The sequence below is a fragment of the Wyeomyia smithii genome, chromosome 2 (genome assembly GCF_029784165.1).
Source record: "Wyeomyia smithii strain HCP4-BCI-WySm-NY-G18 chromosome 2, ASM2978416v1, whole genome shotgun sequence".
Taxonomy (NCBI): domain Eukaryota; kingdom Metazoa; phylum Arthropoda; class Insecta; order Diptera; family Culicidae; genus Wyeomyia; species Wyeomyia smithii.
The window spans coordinates 200,985,484-201,002,603 of record NC_073695.1 but is presented as its reverse complement, the minus strand read 5'-3'; the positions used below and the strand labels follow the sequence as shown (position 1 = coordinate 201,002,603).

Here is a 17,120-nt window from a genome sequence, read left to right as displayed (position 1 = left end):
ACAATGTTTTTTATTGTTCTGGACAATGATATATAATGTTAAAATTATGTATTCACAATGGAAAACATAGTAAAATTATAGCAAAACTATGTACAATTACAGCGACTTTTAAGGTTTTTTGATGTTATTTTTTTTCGGGAGGTCATTTATCAAATGTATTAACACCACATACATAAGACATACGTAACACTCAGGAAGAAATCTTCCAAAAAAGTTGGTACAAAATGAACTACTCGAAAGTACCAACCTCTGTAAAAAAAACCTCTGTTTGAGTTGTTTTTGAAGGCAGTGTACCAGCGCAGCCCTGCATTTGTCTCGTTTCTACTCGAAAAATGCTGCATTGATTTTGTAAATAACTTTTTGACAGTTCCTTATGGGATTTTCTTTGGGGCTCGATAAGGTCGAGAAAAAGAAAAATTCATTGTGTTCATTATTTATCGAGCAGTTTGACAGGGCGAGGTACGGAGTACTATGGGGCAACGTGTACCAGGAAAAAACGCCAGTGTTACGTATGTCTTATGTATGTGTTAACACTCCGCATAAAAAATGTCTTAACACATGAGAAATCTGTAAACATGGTCCCCATTAAAAGTTAGCAAAAATCGCAGTGAAAACTTTAAATCGGATGCGGGTAATCAACCGACTATTAGGCTTCCACGAACCAGGATTATATTCACACATGTCACTTTGTGGTCTGTCAGGGTTATATTTTCCATAAGACAGCAGCAGAAATGTCATTTTGTGCCCTACCAGGGTTATATTTTCCAGCAGCAGAAGTGTCACTTTGTGCACTACTTGCCAGTTTTGAAAATTAAAAAAAATCTAATTTTTCAATTTAAAAATCAAAGAAAAATCGAAAAGATTTAAGAAAAAAATAGTAGTGCCTACTGAAAAGAGGGTCATGGATTAGTATAAGAAAAAGCAGGTATTTTTTTCAAATTGAAACCCCCTAGTATGCACGCTGCTTTATTTAAACTCCAATCTGATTAGGATCCACTCAGTTTGATATTCTTATGCAAAATGTCTAAAAGTGAGTTATCGGGAACTGGATAATTGAGTACCATTTACCAAAATTTTCTTACTCAGTTTTGAGTTATTATCCATGATGTTTGCTCACCCCTGAGTATATGTATATGTCAAAAGTTTTCAACAGAGATGTCACATACATAAGACATACGTAACACTCAGGAAGAAATCTTCCAAAAAGTTGGTACAAAATGAACTACTCGAAAGTACCAACCTCTGTAAAAAAACCTCTGTTTGAGTAGTTTATGGAGGTTGTGTATCTGCGCAGCCCTGCTTTTGTTTCGTTCCCACTCAAAAAATGCAGCATTGATTTTGTAAACAACTTTTTGACAGTTTCTTAAGGAATTTTGTTATGGGCTCGAGTAGAGCCGCGATGAAGAAAATTCATTCCGTTCATTTTCGTCGAGCAGTTCAAACTGGTGTTGGTACCGGGTGATGTGGGGCAAAGTGTACCAAAAAAAAATCGCCAGTGTTACGTATGTCTAAGTATGTGGAGATTTTATCGATTTTCGAAGAACAATTGGTGTCGCTTTTTATTCGTTGACTAGCAGTAAGTATCTGATTTGTCATCAAATCAACAATTTCTTAACACTTGCGTACCCGACCCCTCCGGAGCCGAAAAAAGGAAAATTCTTTAACCTGCCATTCCGCAAGATCTGAACCGATTCTGATCGTACCTTTTTCAAAAGATCACAAATTTATCATAGTTTTTGGGACAGTAGCGGACATTTCGAAATTTTCCGTTGTTTTGGATTTATTGAGGGGAACCGTGGGGTAAGTACCCTTCCAGAGACACAGGCTAGATTAAAAACGGTAGCGAAACCTTGCTTGCGATATATCAAACATTAAGTTTTTGCAAAAGAATACTATTTACGATCGATATTTGGCCACTGAGACGACTAATGGCCGTTCCTTTCCGAGTTTTTGCTATGCCGCAAGCTAGGTCTCGGAACCATTCCCAGAACCCATTTCCGGAACTCGGCCAGTAGTGGCCAAAACACGCTCAAGTGGCCAAATACCGATCGCCAATAGTGTTGTTTTGCAAAAACTTAAAGTTTGATATGTGGCAAGCAAGGTTTCGTTACCATTTTTAATCTAGCCTGTGTCTCTGAAAAGGTACTTACCCCACAATTCCCCTCGATAAATCCTGAACAACAGAAAATTTCGAAATATCCCCTACTGTCCCAAAAACTATGATGAATTTGTGATCTTTTGAAAAAGGTTCGATCGGAATCGGTTCAGATCTTCATTTTTTTGGCTCCGGAGGGGTCGGTTACGCAAGTGTTAATCAATTACATTACAAACAACATATAAGGCCCAAATACACACACGGCGTAATGACGCCTTCTCCATACAAAATGGAAGACGGGATAGCTATCACGCCTTCTATTTTGTATGGAGAAGGTGTCATTGCGCCGTGTGTGTTTTTGGGCCTATAACAATATTCCATAATAATTTCAGCCCAAAATCAGTATTGCAGAGGTTTTGAAAACATATAAAACATTCCTTCAAAATAAACAACCGCATGTTGTATGTTCTGCGATGCCGTTTTAAGCCGGGCTTTATTCGTGATAATAAACGAAAACATTTGTATTGATGTACAGTGCTCAATACATGCAATCGATGCAATTTAAATCCTTGGCAGTGTTTGGTGACGGATGATGACGGATTTCTGGCGAGCGTACTGTACAAAAATGTGAGCCACAGTTCACGGGCAACTGTGAACCGGTTGGTTGCCGCATTCAATGAAGACACGGGAATGATTTGAAACATATATAATGTTTTGATGAAAAATAAATCTATGCTTTTGATTGTTATGAATTTATTTTATTTATTGAGTCAGATTTACAAAAACAGGAAATTATTAATTTTCCAAATTTGGGCAAACTGGGTAACTTGTACTCATTTTCGTTAATATATGGTTTGCATAAACAGAGTAAATTCTACTCAGTTTTTGACGTACTCTGATTAGAGGCAAGACATTATTGATATATTGCGAAATATTTGTAATATTCAATATTAAAAAGTATTTACCGTTCCATTTTCGAGCACCTCTCTATCTATATCATAGCTCATTGGCGTTACATCAAGCGCTACATTATCGTTGGAGGATGTCAGTTGACAGATAAACGATAAATATCAAAATATATCAACCAATATCGTGTAATATTATCGAATATTTTACATGCAAATAAAGGTGTCTAGCCCCAAGGTACCTCCACTTTTTTCAAAAATGGGTGATATCTAACTCACTTTAGAGTTACGAAAAATGAGCGTGTGTATTTGAGTATACTAGTTCTAGAACAGCCCTATTATAGTGATTGTTACAAGTTTTCGCTAAATTCAACCCTGCTGTTGCCGGAGGCTGTCAAAAGTTTAGCTATCCATTTAGAGAGGAAAAGAATATATGCGGTTTCTTTTTATTCCAAATTTATATTGAAATCCGATACGCAGTATAATTAATTTCGTAATAGCTATGTCTGATCCCAGTTCCAAAGACACCGTATTGAAAACGGCAATGATTTACGTTTGTGGAGGTAAGTCCTAATGGTTTCCAACGTCTGCACATGCTTCAATGTTTTGCTTCCCAATTCAGAATGCCACCATGAAAACGAAATGCGTCCTAGGGATCCGATCCGTTGCCGAGAATGTGGTTATCGCATTATGTACAAAAAACGAACAAAACGATGTAAGTGCCCAAGTTATACTATAGTCACTATATTTTACTAGTCTTGCGGAGTGAATTCGGGAACTAATTTAAACTGTAAAAACGGGAACCAGTCGTATAGAAACATCTTTGACTGGCGCGCTTTGACAGTTTTTATTGGTTCCCGAATACACTCCGCCAGACTAGTAAAATATACAGTGACTAAGTTACATGTCTCAGGTTACACGCATTAGCATTGGCATATGCTTTTCAACTTGAGTAGAGGCTAATGACTGTAACAGTTTGTGTAAAAGTCCGTATTATCTTGAATAATATTTTTTTCTTGTATAATTTCAGTGGTTGTGTTCGATGCTCGTTAGGATGGTGTATTTAGGTTTTTATTTTTAGATTTAAGTATCATTACCTGCACAATATATTGAACAAAACATGCGAAACAAACAACGATCAAGAAATTGTAATTTGCATCGCACGACCTGGATCGTTAATATTTGAGAGTGATTATCACATGAACTTTGAATAACATTTACTCCAATTGTTCTATAAGAAATATTCGCTCATGCCCTCTGCAGACCAAACAACAACAAAATGCCAGTTCTTTTGGGTTAGAATTATTTAAAGTTATTTTTCTTTAAATTTAATTTAATTTATTTTTATTTCATAATTTTATGATATAATAAATGAAATAAAAATAAAAATTTACGATGTTTTACGCCAACTCGCAATGTTCAATTTTTAGAAATGGTTAACTAAGTCAATTGTAACAGAAACGCCAATATTATGCTTTCAATTTATTTTATCAGAGATTACAAAATGGTATAAAACAAAACATTTTCTTTTATAAACACGGCTGACCTTTTCCTTATCTAAACGAACAAATAATTTCTTTGATAGTTTAAAAATAAAATGATACTGTACGAACGAACAAATAATTTCTTTGATAGTTTAAAAATAGAATGATACTGTACAATATTGTATTGGGGTAATGTATTTAGTGGACATTTTTTAACAATTAAATCAATTCCGTTGCTAATGATGAATAAAACATCAAAGTTTTCTCGTTATTCACAGTTAATATAAATATAAGAGTGGTCGAATGATAACTTTCCTTACCTTTCAATTCGTCATCTTGGACATTATGCCTTCTTTTTTGTTTGTCATCGCGTTTTGGTATCATTGATACTGATACTGAATACTTTAGTAAATGTCATAAACGGAAAGGATGAAAAGTCACTACAGCTGACTGGTTTGTGTCAGGTTTGAAAGGTTTTTGTGTATTTACAACAAAGAAAACTGTCTATCTAAAAAACTAAGTTCATTTCCGTGAGTTTATGCAATTGAACTTGGAAACGTTTGTTTAAGTCAATTACGAACCGATTGCCCACTGATTGAAACTAGAAAACATAAAATCGGGATGTTCAATTTTGACGGTGACTTCCGACGTCGCCCACAGCAAAATCTCGGTGGCGTTTCACAGAAATCAGACCGTCTTAGTATTATCAGAAAGGCTCAGCAGGAACGGCAGAAACGGGAAGAAGTCCGTCGTCAACAGCATGGAGCCACAGTGATTCAGAGCTCTGCGCGAAGCTTCGTGCAGCGACAAACTGTGAAACGTCGGGAACGGGAGCATTTTGATGAGTATCGGAAAGTAAACGGACTAAAGAGGCTGCCGGATTTGGAGTATCTGACCAAGAGAATTATCTTTTTCTATCATGCTAAGAACAGCAAAGACGGCGACCGATTGGTAAGTTTACTGAAATCGAACCGCTTGCAACAGGTTTCTTCAGTCGGGTTCATCGAAGGTCATCAAACCGAGACAAAAATAAATCGATTTTCGCTTCCTAGAAAAAAAAAGAACTAAAATTGTCAGTTTTCCATGATTATGTTCTCTTTGTTGTAGATTTTTCTTTGTCAATACTTGATCAAAAACCAAAAAGAAACATTCGAAGTGGCAACTTCAGAACCCATTTGGATTTATCGCCTGAAGAAGCTTCTAGGACTGTGTCTACAACAAATTTTCAATCCCGATCATTCATTGGTATGTACAATCTTTTACAATCAAGCTTTTATTGTATTTTGGTTCGAATGTATTCTATTGCAGACAATACCCATTCGCATGTTAGAAATATACTCATCCAGCAGTTACATCGATGAGCACATTCATCCCGACAACCCACAGGCTAGTCGTAATTACCTGGAAAATATTTTCTGCTATCTAATACGTCAGCGGTACTTCCAAATAGTTCGACAATTGATCGAACAAAAAATCCCTTCGCTGGATGAAGACACCACAGTTCTTCCGAATCCGATTGGTGATGCACTGCTCCAGATGTTTCTACGTCCGCTTCGATTAATATCAACTGCAATTACTGCAGAAAGCGAACAATTCAACGCCAATATCCTTCAGTCTTTTTGTTTCTACATTTTATCACCGGACTTGTCTAACCAAATTAGACACTATATTATACCTTCGCTGGCAAACAGTATAGACTTCCCATACATTGCCCTAGTTCGGTATATTGCAAACGAGTATCAGGTTCGATTGGATTATCAAAATACAATTTTGATTGACATCGATGATGACATGGATGAAGGAATGGTTACGCCGGATGAAGCAGCGCGCAGTGGAGGTAGTGCTAGTAAGAAACTTCGGAAAAGCCGGAACAAAGAAAGACTCCAATTAACCAGCTCGTTGATGTATGCTGTTATGAAGTTAGGAGAGAATCATTTTGGTATGGTATTTTAAATATGAAATTGACATCCATTTAACTAGTTTCTTTGTATGTGCAGGAAACCTCAACAGTGAACCTCTGTACAGTGCTTATGTTAAGGTGTTATCCTCGATGGTGAACAATATAACGAAACTTCCAAGACAAATCACTGAAGCCTACCCTCAGGAAAAGGATGATTCCAGCGACACCGAGTCGGAATCTGAAGATGTTCATATGTTAACCAGCATGGAGAATCAAACACTGGCAGACATAATCACCATGCTGAACGATAATCGCCGGGTAAATTTCATGATAGGCCACGTGGACAGTATTTTGGATAAACCCGACGTTGTACAGCATCTGTGCTTAATTTGCCACAACTTGATGACCTACAATAAGCTGGCAGTGTACGAGTACAAACTTTTGTATATGTTGGCTTCGAAACCTCAATTTATACGCTCACTTTGGTACACACTGACCGCGCAGACTGCCAATCAAGGATTTTCATCGCCGATTTCTCTGCTGTCTAAAGGTTTATCAATTTGTAAGTATCTTTTATAATTCTGCGCCCCTCAGTCGTAATATGTCTGTTTGACATTCCAGCCAAATACGACTCGGATAGAATTGTACCGATATTAGCTTCGTTTTGTGCTTTGTTTGGAAGGCTTATCGCCACTCTGCACGATGGTGAATTTTGTCAGGAGAATATTTTACCCGGAACGGTTAGTAAAATAATGCCATTCACGATCAGCGAAATCATCCCACTAAGTACAACCCTGAAGGAAATATCATTAGGTTTGGTAGAATTAGCCTTTCCCGAAACACGTTCTTCGCTTAAGGATAGTTACAGAACGATGCTCACTTCACTGAACAACGAGTCGACCTCACACTACCGACTGAAGTGCGATCTTAATGAGCAAAACAAAAACGTTTGGCCTCATCTACTGAAGGTTTGTGTTTCGCTGTTGCGGCAAATTCATACCCGTGACCTGCGACGTGGTTTCTGTCCGGACGGCCACTGGACTGCACAGAATCTGAATCTTCCGCTGGATAAACCCACCGATTTGCATCTGTCTAGAGGACGCCGTGGTCCACGGCCCTTTCAACCAATACGGGACTTCACGCGGGAGGATGTCGAAGATGGGCCGCCACTTTCCACCAAGCAGATTCGTTCTATTACGATTCTGCGTGAAATTCCGTTCGTAGTGGCTTTCAACACACGAGTGGGTGTGTTCCAGGGTTTGGTGGCTGCGGATAAACTCAGGACTCAGGGTGATTTGCAGGGTTTCCTGCAAGGACCGTCCATTCAGCTGACGGTGCGTAGATCTCATATCTACGAGGATGCCTTCGATAAGCTGAGTCCGATTAATGGTAGTTTTACACGGTACTTGTAACTAACCCAAAACTAATAATGAATTGTTTTAAAGAACCCGATCTACGACCGAAGTTTCGAATCGAAATGGTCAATTCTGCTGGCATGCGTGAGGCAGGTATCGATGGCGGTGGTGTATTCCGAGAATTTCTTTCCGAGCTTCTCAAGACAGCATTCGATCCTCACCGAGGTTTTTTCATGTAAGTCAATATATCAAATTAGTGTGTATGTATCTACTAATCGGACATGATGATTCTTGCCAGGATTACAAAGGACAATATGCTGTACCCGAACCCCAGTGTGGGTAAAATAGTAGAAGACTACCAACGACACTATTACTTCATTGGACGTATCCTGGGCAAGGCACTGTACGAAAACTTGCTAGTGGAGTTACCGTTGGCTGAGTTTTTTCTATCGAAACTAGCCGGAAAACATTCGGACGTAGATATTCACCAGTTGGCATCGCTCGATCCGGTATTGCACAGGTAACATTTGCTTTTTAGGCGATGGTATTTCGAAGATCTTATATTAATTTCCTTGAAACAGAAATCTAATGTCGTTGAAGGCCTACGAAGGTGATGTGTCAGATCTGGGATTAGATTTCACTATAGTCTGTGATGAGCTGGGTGAAACGAGGGTAATTTAACAAGCTTGTTAATTTGTAATTAGAGACAGCTAACGGTTTCTCTTTTGTATACAGGTAGAAGAGCTTAAATCGAACGGTGCCAACATAACAGTGAACTCGTCCAACCGATTAGAGTACATTCAACTGATGGCAGATTTCAAGCTGAACAAACAGATACGATCACAGTGCTTAGCATTCCGGCAGGGTTTGGCCAATGTGCTGCCTATCGAGTGGCTATACATGTTTAGCAATAAGGAGTTACAGGTGTTGATATCGGGTGCAGAAATTCCAGTAGATGTTCATGATCTTCGGCAGAATACCCGGTACGGTGGCGATTTCACAATAGAACATACCACTATTCAGATATTCTGGAAAGTCGTCGAAGAATTCGATGATATTCAGCGGCGACAGCTGCTCAAGTTCGTGACCAGTTGTTCGCGGCCCCCGTTGTTGGGTTTTAAGGATTTAGATCCTCCGTTCTGCATCCAGAACGCCGGCGACACGGATCGTCTTCCATCAGCAAGCACCTGTATGAATCTGCTCAAATTGCCCGCATTCGACAAAGAGGACATGCTCCGGGAGAAACTATTGTATGCCATACAGAGTGGTGCTGGCTTCGAACTGAGTTAAGGTTAGATCTGTGTTGTGATGAATAATAACGATTGTAATTCGTCAATCGTACTGCTCCGTTTTTGTTTGTATAACGCGCCGTAGAGTAAAAATGCTCGGGCCTTGGTATATGTTTCCTTTATAGTTTCGGATGGAACGATGTTAGTTCGAAGTGATGCAACGGTAGGCACATAGTTTCTGTTTGACAGGGTAAGATGTAAGCAATTGCGTGAACATATTTATTTCAAGATTCTATTTTATTTGGAAAAAATGCTATTCTTCGCAGAATAACAAAAATTACATGGAAAAGATGACAGCAAATGTAAATGATTAAAATCGTAATACTCTTTTTGTATTGATTGCTAATAGATAGGAAAGAATTGTTCGGAACATACTGCTTGCATCGAGTATATACCTAGTATTCACGGGAATTCTCCGGCGTGTTTGTAAACGAACGGTTAGCGACGGACAAAATTACAACCACAGTAGAATATGTTCCTTTTCTCACTCGTGCACTGACTACACTGACTCCGCTGAACTGGTCGGCATAGTCTAGCTATTCCAATAAGTCGGCGATTCACTCAATCCATCAGCTCTGGTGTGTTTCCTTCGGTCTGGAAATCGGCGTACATATTCCCAGTACATAGTAAAGGTATTAGAAGTAACATTGGTAACTACCGAGGAATCTCCGATGAAACTTTCGAGCTGGTCTTGTTTTAATCTACTTGGTCGTTTTTCAAGCAGTACATCACAAACGAACAATACGGTTTCATGCCGAAGCAATTAGCGACCACAAATCTCCTGACGCTCATATCCAACGTGATCGACGACCAGTCTTAGACGGATGTTATTTGCACAACCTTTGCGCTGCTTTTGACAAACAGAACCAGCAAATCGCTGTTGCGAAACTCGAGAAGCTCGGCATTGAAGGCCCACTACTCCGCTGGTTTCAGTCGTTTCTTTCCGATCGGTGTTTAGTAGTAAATTCGACATCTTTCTCCGCTCACTCCGGCATCCCGCAAGGTAGCCATTTCGGGACATTGATATTTCTCATATACTTTACTTCAGGAATGCTACGGATGTGATTTTTTAGACATCTGCAGTTGCGGATGCGGATATGTGATTACGGATGCAGGTGTAGATGCGGATGTTCCGCGTTTACGGATGCGGATGCGGATATCCGCAGCATCTCTTGTGTTTTATTTTGCTTATTTCGTATGAGCATGTGCAAAAGTTATTTAAGCAAGCAGCAAAAATACCAAGGAGAATTTTTCTACAAAATTTTATGAAGCAATATTTTTCTCAACATCTGCATGTTATTATGCGGATGCGGATGCGAATGCGGATGTTTCGCATTTAAGGATGCGGATATCCGTAACAACATTTTCACTTACTCTTCTGGTGAATCATCCCTCAGGATTTCACCTGTGGCTTGTTTTCAGTTTCTTGAGCGTCCTACATTTCCGAAATCTTCAACCACCTAGCTCGTTGCGCGCCTCTACGTCTTGTACCGGCTGGATTCGATACGAACACCATTTTGTTGTCCGGCATTCTTACAACATGTTCCGCCCAATGTACCCTTCTAGCTTTTGCGACTTCCTGGATACTGGGTCCATAGTAGACACGACTTCCACCCAAGGATGGAAAAACTCGTATCGCATAACAATCATTCGGGTATCATTTCTAAACGTGCTATTTATAAGCTTTCAATCCTAGCAAACCATCGCTATTGAAAGTTACACATTCTCAAGCTTGCAAGAGACAACTTAGAGCAAAGAAATATATGGTAGCTTTCTTTGATGATTTTGTTTCAGTATTGCCTGCTTTTGGCGGAGCGAGCAACATATAGTGAGTGTTTCACGAAAGAATCGTAAACGATTGCACTCAAGCAATCGCAATGATTCTTTCAAATGTCGGTTGCTTGTAATTGTAATGTGTAATTCGGCTACTCCACGTCGTGCTTTCACCGTGATATACCACGATGATTCTTGGTGATTTCAAGTATCAGATGCTAATGCACCATGCTACAATTTCCGTAAGCATTGATGATACCTATTTGCTCCGGCAAGCAAACAATTGAACGCAATCTAACGTTCATTTTGATTCATAATTTTGTATCACTGGCGATAATATCTCAAAGCTTCTCGCGATAATGTTGAATGCAAGTGAACTTGGATACAATAAATACTATCGTGTTTGAATCATTCAGTCTCCTTCTATGGTATTCGGAACTCTTAGAAGCGAAAAACAATCAGCAGCGTTTCTATGGAAAACTTGTACGCGAGTGGAAATAGTTGAACGATAACTGATAAATCAAAGAACACATTTGCATGAAATATTGCTAGTGAGTGAACTTTTCCATGCTTGCTTCCACCTACAATATGTCTGCGGATTTCTCTGATGCAGTTGTTGTCTGACGTTACCGATGATCCGAAGTACACAATCTCGTCAACCATCTCGAACTCATCTCCGTCGATCACTACGCTGCTGCCTATGCGAACCCCATCGCGCTCAGTTCCACCTGCTAGCAAATACTTAGTCTTCGACGTATTCACCTCCAATCCATCCTTTTATGCTTTACGCTTCAGCAACCGCCTAGAACGTCCTTCCGGCAAGGTCCAAGTCGTCAGTAAAGCAAATGAACTAACTGGATTCATTGGAGATCGTGCCACGCATGTTGAAAGCCGCGTGTTTCATAACTTCTCCAACCGCAATGTTGAACATGAGGCAGAGAAGACCATCGCCTTGTCGAAGTCCCTTGTGTGTTTCAAACGGACTTGATACCGCATCCGAAATCTCCATACAGCACTGTACACCAACCATTGTGGCCTTAGTCAGTCTTGTTAGTTTCGCCGGGAAGCCATTTTCGTCCATAACTTTCTATAGCTCTACACGGTCGAGAGTGTCTTAAGGGGTCTTGAAACCGATTAATTAATGGTACGTGGGAACTTGGTATTCGCGACACTTTTGAGGATCTGCCGCAGCGTAAAGATTTGGTCCGTTGTCGATCGCTGTGCTGGCGAAGTCTTTCCTCCTACAGTCTTGGCCCTCTGCCTCTGTGCCATTCAGGTGTTCATTGTAGTGCCACCTGTCGATCCCTCACATTCATCCGTCAAGATTCCTCCATCTTTATCCCGACGCTTTTAAGCCCACGGCACAAAATCTGCACGGGATGTGTTCAGCTTCTTGTAGAATCAGCGTGTTTAGAGAACGATACAGCTGCTTTTCTTCACACTCCAGCTCTTCCAGGCGGTGCTTTTTAACCCGTAAAAAATGGGTCTGCTGTCTTCGTTTTTTGTTTGTATCGACTCACGTTATGAAGGGTCCTTTGCAGCAGCATCAATGCCCGCACTGCATTCTTCTTGACTTGAATCGTTTGACACTCCTCGTCGAACCAGCCGTTCGTCGATGAGTCCAACAGCACCTTCCGCTGCGTTGTTAATAGCTGCTTTCACAGTACTCCAGCAGTCTTCCAGAAGGGCTGCAATAAGCTAAACCTCATCCTGCAACGCTGCCTCAAAGCTTTGCGCGTACTCAATAGCGACCTGGGGGAGTTTAAGTCGCTTCAGATCATCACATGGCCGGCGAGGGTAGGGGATGTTGTTGACAACCGGAAGTCTTTGGCGCATTTTGACCATTCGGAAATAACATTATATGCTTCCTGTAATGAACGTTTTCACGGCTGGCTTGTAAGGCCTGCATCAACCCCCAGTTTCGCGGGAAGACCATCATAACAACAATGTTAAGAGTTCCACGCACATAATATGGTGAACAGACGCTGTTTGGAGCCGCACCGTCTTGGTGAACGGACGCTCGGGTTGGCGATGCATTTCCTTTCTCGCAGAGATATGATTAATGCGCCAATAATCGCGTTGCAACTTCTCAATTAGCTATTGTCGGATGATAACATTGACCAGGATACACCAACCAGTTTTGAGCTGGCAGTCTACTGTAATCGTTTGACTCGTGGAGGTGTGAAAAAGGTACCTGTGAGGACCGGAGCTAAGTTTGACGCTCATTCCAGGTTGTCAACTCACCATTTAAAATCTCATCCACCTTAATGAAGTTAATTTCTTGCTCCAAGGTCCTGGATTGTCAGGAACGTTGACAATGGCGAAGCAATATCATAATCGATTTTTCAGGGGCTTACCTTCACTCGCACTGACTGAATTACCTATGCAGCATCAATCATTGTAACCCATGAGTCAGCAAAAAAAAATGACAGCTCTGTCAGTCGAACTCTAACCATGATGGCGAGAACAGTGAAGCTATTCCGTTCAAAAGTGTGCGCGTTTCTGAGAACGGTACCCCGTCACGTCAGAAACGGACAACGGTGTGGCAGTTCGTGGGCACCGAATACGCTCGTTCCGGCATCTACAACATCTTGGCACTATTGTACAACAATCAGAGCATCGAAAGAAAGCCCGGTTCCGGACGGCCGACGACTCTGAGCGACAAGAAGCTCCAAAGGATGCTGGAAAGGAAGACCGAGGGAAAAGTGATTACATCGCTGCGTGCGCTTGCCCGGGAGGTCGGTGCAATCGGCCAAAAAAAAGTATCTGGCGAACATGGACAAACATTAAGAAAGCGGAAGTTCCATCCACTGATCTCGCGCAAATCGCGACGTGGTAGTGGTGATGGACGACGAGACCTGTCTCACCCTGGATGGCAACGACTGGCAGGGCACTTCGTATTTTACTTCTTCCACGAACAAAGTGAGCTCCAGAGTGAAATTCATTCCTTACACCAAGTTCCCCAAGAAGATGCTTCTGTGGCTGACAATCAGCGAGAAGGGGATGTCCAAGCCGCTCTCCTTTCGCTCCGGATTGGTCGTGAACGGGGAAATTTAGAGTACGAAGTGCCTGTCGGAAGTTTCGTCGTTCATCAAGAAATACCATAAAGCCGAAGACGCGGTGTTTTGGCCGGATCTGGCGTCGCCCTATTATTCGAAGCGATAGTTGGAAAAGATGGAGCGGCTGAATATCGATGTGGTATCCAAGTTGGCGAACCCACCCAACGTCCCCAAGCTGTGTTTGATAGTTCTGTTCAGGAATATGAATACAAAAGGGTTGAATGTAATCTTAGTTGAATGTTTTTTTTTTGTTATTTTAGCGCAACATATTTCGGAGTCATTGAATAACGCTGGCATAAAAATTAAGTTTTCGATTTTTTACCTGTAGAGATTTTATTGTGAGTTCACATTGATCAATACAGGTTCAATAATATATAATAATTATTTAATTGTATTCTTGTATTTTTCTGGATTTTTTTTCTCATCTGTTTTTGCCCACATGATGTGGGTATGACACGTGTTAATTCCTTCTGTTTAATATTAGTATCGTACTGTCGAAAAACTAACGAAAAAAATAAATGTTTACTTCTCACATTGGCTTAGTAATGTAAAAATGTTCTCTCTGTTTGTTTTTGTAGTTGTATTAATGTTGCTGCCAATGATAAAAAATAATGTACTTTGCTCTCATTGATCAGGTTGAGCTAAATCGAACCCATTCGTGTTTGTACGTTGTTGCCAGCGTTAGTGATTGCTGAAGTGTTTGAAATTTAACATAGGGTAAGAAGATTGCACACTTGGCTAAGCCGGATTGAGTTTTGAGCTGAATTTTTCGCAACGAAAAGAACTTTCGTTCAATAAAGTGTAAAAACTATTTGTGCGAAAACACACACCGAACTCCTTTACTTGCTCTGTAGTACAACGCTAGTAGAATAGCTATTCATTATCCGCCTGGCTAGGTCGCAAGATTGCTCTGCAGTTGAAATATAGTAATCTGTACATAGGGTTTGTTATAACCGATTTAAAAAAAAATTATAATAAATGAAACTTTCTTCACACATCGATCTGGTCTATTTACGTTTTTTACCACCCGATCGACCTTTCTTTTGTTTGCGCTTTTTCTGCTTGCGTTGTTTCGGCGCTTTACTTGATTTTTTATCGGCTTTTTTCGTTGGAGCTGAAATTTTCTCCGTTAAGCGCACCTTCTTGCCTACCTTCAGGTTGCGATGGGTCAGTCTTTGATGTAGGATTAGCTTGTAGCGTTGCGCATACTGGGCTCCGCAATGTTTGCAGCGTTGTTTGCAACCGGACACCGAACCATGGCGCCAGCGGGTGTGCAATATCAAGGAAGTCTTACTGTGATAGTGAGAGTTGTCCAGATGCTCCAACCGCTGTTGGTTCTGGCAAATGCGACAGCAAAGGCGACGTGTGATCAACCGGATCATGTGTTTGTCTCGAATGTCTCCGATTTGGGTAGCATCATCTGGTGCGGCATTCAGCTCTGCCACCTTTGACTCCGACTGCTTCCGGTGAAGCCGACTCTGATCCTCCTTGATAAAAACCACATCTTCATCTTCAGTGGGTTTGTTGCTGCCAGGTGACAAAGTGCTAATGGAAACTTCCTTATGGTTCCGCAGGAACTCGGCCAATGAGAAAGTTTCCTTGGTTTCGACTGGTTCGTTCTCCTCTTTCTCGATAATCGGTTTACAGAATGCGCTCGCTAAATACATCATACTGTTGTACGGCTTCTTATACACTCTATCAAAAATAGTTTCGTTTATATTCTTATTGTTAACGCTACTATTGTTATTGTTGCTGCTGTTGTTGTTTCGTTCAATTCCGTTGCCGGTAGGGCCGCCGGCCGAGGACATGGTTAAATCCATAATTTTCTGGCTACCACCGATCATGCCAGTCACTGGAGATAGTGGTGGACGACGGCGGATTTTCTCTTGATTCTCCTTGTCCTTACGAGAACTGCTTTTGCGACGTCGCTTAGAACCGGCATCAGCGGTCGAATTCTGACTCTGACTATTTGTACTATTCTGGTGATGATGGTGGTTCGGTTGCTGTGGAGGATGGTTCGCGGGAGGCGGCGTGGTGATGTTGGTGGTCGTTGACGTCGCCTTCTGTTGCTGCAGGTGTTGCTGCTGGGCAACGGCAGCCGTGGCCAAGAGTTGGAGCAGTGACAGATGCTCCTCAGTCAGGCCAGTGGCCGCCGCTGGGTTGCCCTTCGTATTGTGTGGGTTTTGTGTCGTTGAGCAATCGTTGATGGCCGCGGCGGCAGCTGTTGTCAGCGTCGGTGAACACCAGGGCGGTGAGGACGATGGTGAACATGATGCCGACGAGGATGCTGCTACTAGCAGGGAAAGTTTGTTGGTGCTGTTACTGCTACTGCTGCTGTTGCTGCTGCTGCTGTTGTTGCTAACGTAATGGTTTCCGCCTCCCGCGTTATGAAAATCCTGCGTGACGGAAGCTTTGTTGCGCCCAATCGCTTGCATGTTGAGTAGGCTGAAAAAGACAAGGAAATACCAGTTAGTATTGCAGAAAACAAAACGTTTTTTTCGGTGTTCCGACAAGAATCATATACAGAATTTTTCGGCATAAACATTTTTATCATGCAAAAAATACAGAAACAACAGATTACACTGGTCAAAACAGGTGTGGCCCTAAAACTCAAACTGCAAAAACAAAAAATACGAAAGATTACAGCTTTTAGCCATTCCTGTGAATTTTGGTGTCCCTAGCAACCAACAGTTTTTTCAGAAAGTTTAATAAATTTGCTCGTAAACACAACATTGAAGCGACGAACCCGGCGAGCAGCTACTATACGACACTTTAACGCAGATTGCCGCGTTTTGACACTGACTAGAGGCACCAACGTTCACAGGAATGGTTTAAAAGCTATAACCTACTGGGGCACATATTTTGAGCTTTAGGGCAGCATTTTTTCCACTTTTGTCGACCAGTGTTATCCAAAGGCAATAAATAACAAATGGTTTGTTTCAATTAAAATTACAATTCGGCATTAGAAAAAAATGTTAGAAAATATGCTTGTAAAAAAACTAACTCAGTATAGAAATCAGTGAAAACATTTTTAAATTCCCCTGGTGTTTCGTAGGTTCTAACAAAGAGGCAAAGCCTTGGGTGCTACATTTCGATTCGGAACTTGACCTTCTGTTTGTTATACACAGACTTCGCGGCCAACTGTTTAGTGTACAGGACAATAGCGGGGCTAGCACTACGATCCTAGTGACACTAACAGTCTCTCCCGAGTCGAGCATCGAACATACGAAGACTGGCTTGCTATCGTACCTCGAGACCAT

The 17,120-nt window shown here is 41.2% G+C and overlaps 3 protein-coding genes across 8 annotated transcripts in view; 2 read left to right on the top strand and 1 right to left on the bottom strand.

Annotated features, from left to right (window-relative positions):
• Positions 1 to 3,381: 3,381 nt before the first annotated feature.
• Positions 3,382 to 4,163, top strand: LOC129723833 (DNA-directed RNA polymerases I, II, and III subunit RPABC4). Its single transcript, XM_055678291.1, has 3 exons — positions 3,382 to 3,563; positions 3,623 to 3,715; positions 4,031 to 4,163. The coding sequence occupies exons 1-3, from the start codon at positions 3,503 to 3,505 to the stop codon at positions 4,051 to 4,053; spliced, it is 177 nt and encodes a 58-aa protein (XP_055534266.1). The 5' UTR covers positions 3,382 to 3,502; the 3' UTR covers positions 4,054 to 4,163.
• A 719-nt stretch (positions 4,164 to 4,882) lies between these two features.
• Positions 4,883 to 9,347, top strand: LOC129723832 (ubiquitin-protein ligase E3C). The gene is made up of 9 exons (XM_055678290.1): positions 4,883 to 5,435; positions 5,592 to 5,729; positions 5,793 to 6,423; positions 6,482 to 6,946; positions 7,006 to 7,773; positions 7,830 to 7,974; positions 8,038 to 8,259; positions 8,321 to 8,411; positions 8,475 to 9,347. Exons 1-9 carry the CDS (start codon positions 5,106 to 5,108, stop codon positions 9,027 to 9,029), a joined length of 3,345 nt encoding a protein of 1,114 aa, XP_055534265.1. The 5' UTR covers positions 4,883 to 5,105; the 3' UTR covers positions 9,030 to 9,347.
• A 4,815-nt stretch (positions 9,348 to 14,162) lies between these two features.
• The window catches only part of LOC129722041 (protein charlatan), a 73,948-nt gene continuing 70,990 nt past the window's right edge, over positions 14,163 to 17,120 (bottom strand). For all 6 annotated transcript variants that reach the window (XM_055675234.1, XM_055675238.1, XM_055675239.1 and 3 more), the window contains one exon: positions 14,163 to 16,305. In XM_055675234.1, the coding sequence (XP_055531209.1) occupies positions 14,868 to 16,305 (1,438 nt within the window). In that variant the 3' untranslated portion in view covers positions 14,163 to 14,867. The remainder of the gene's footprint in view (positions 16,306 to 17,120) is intronic.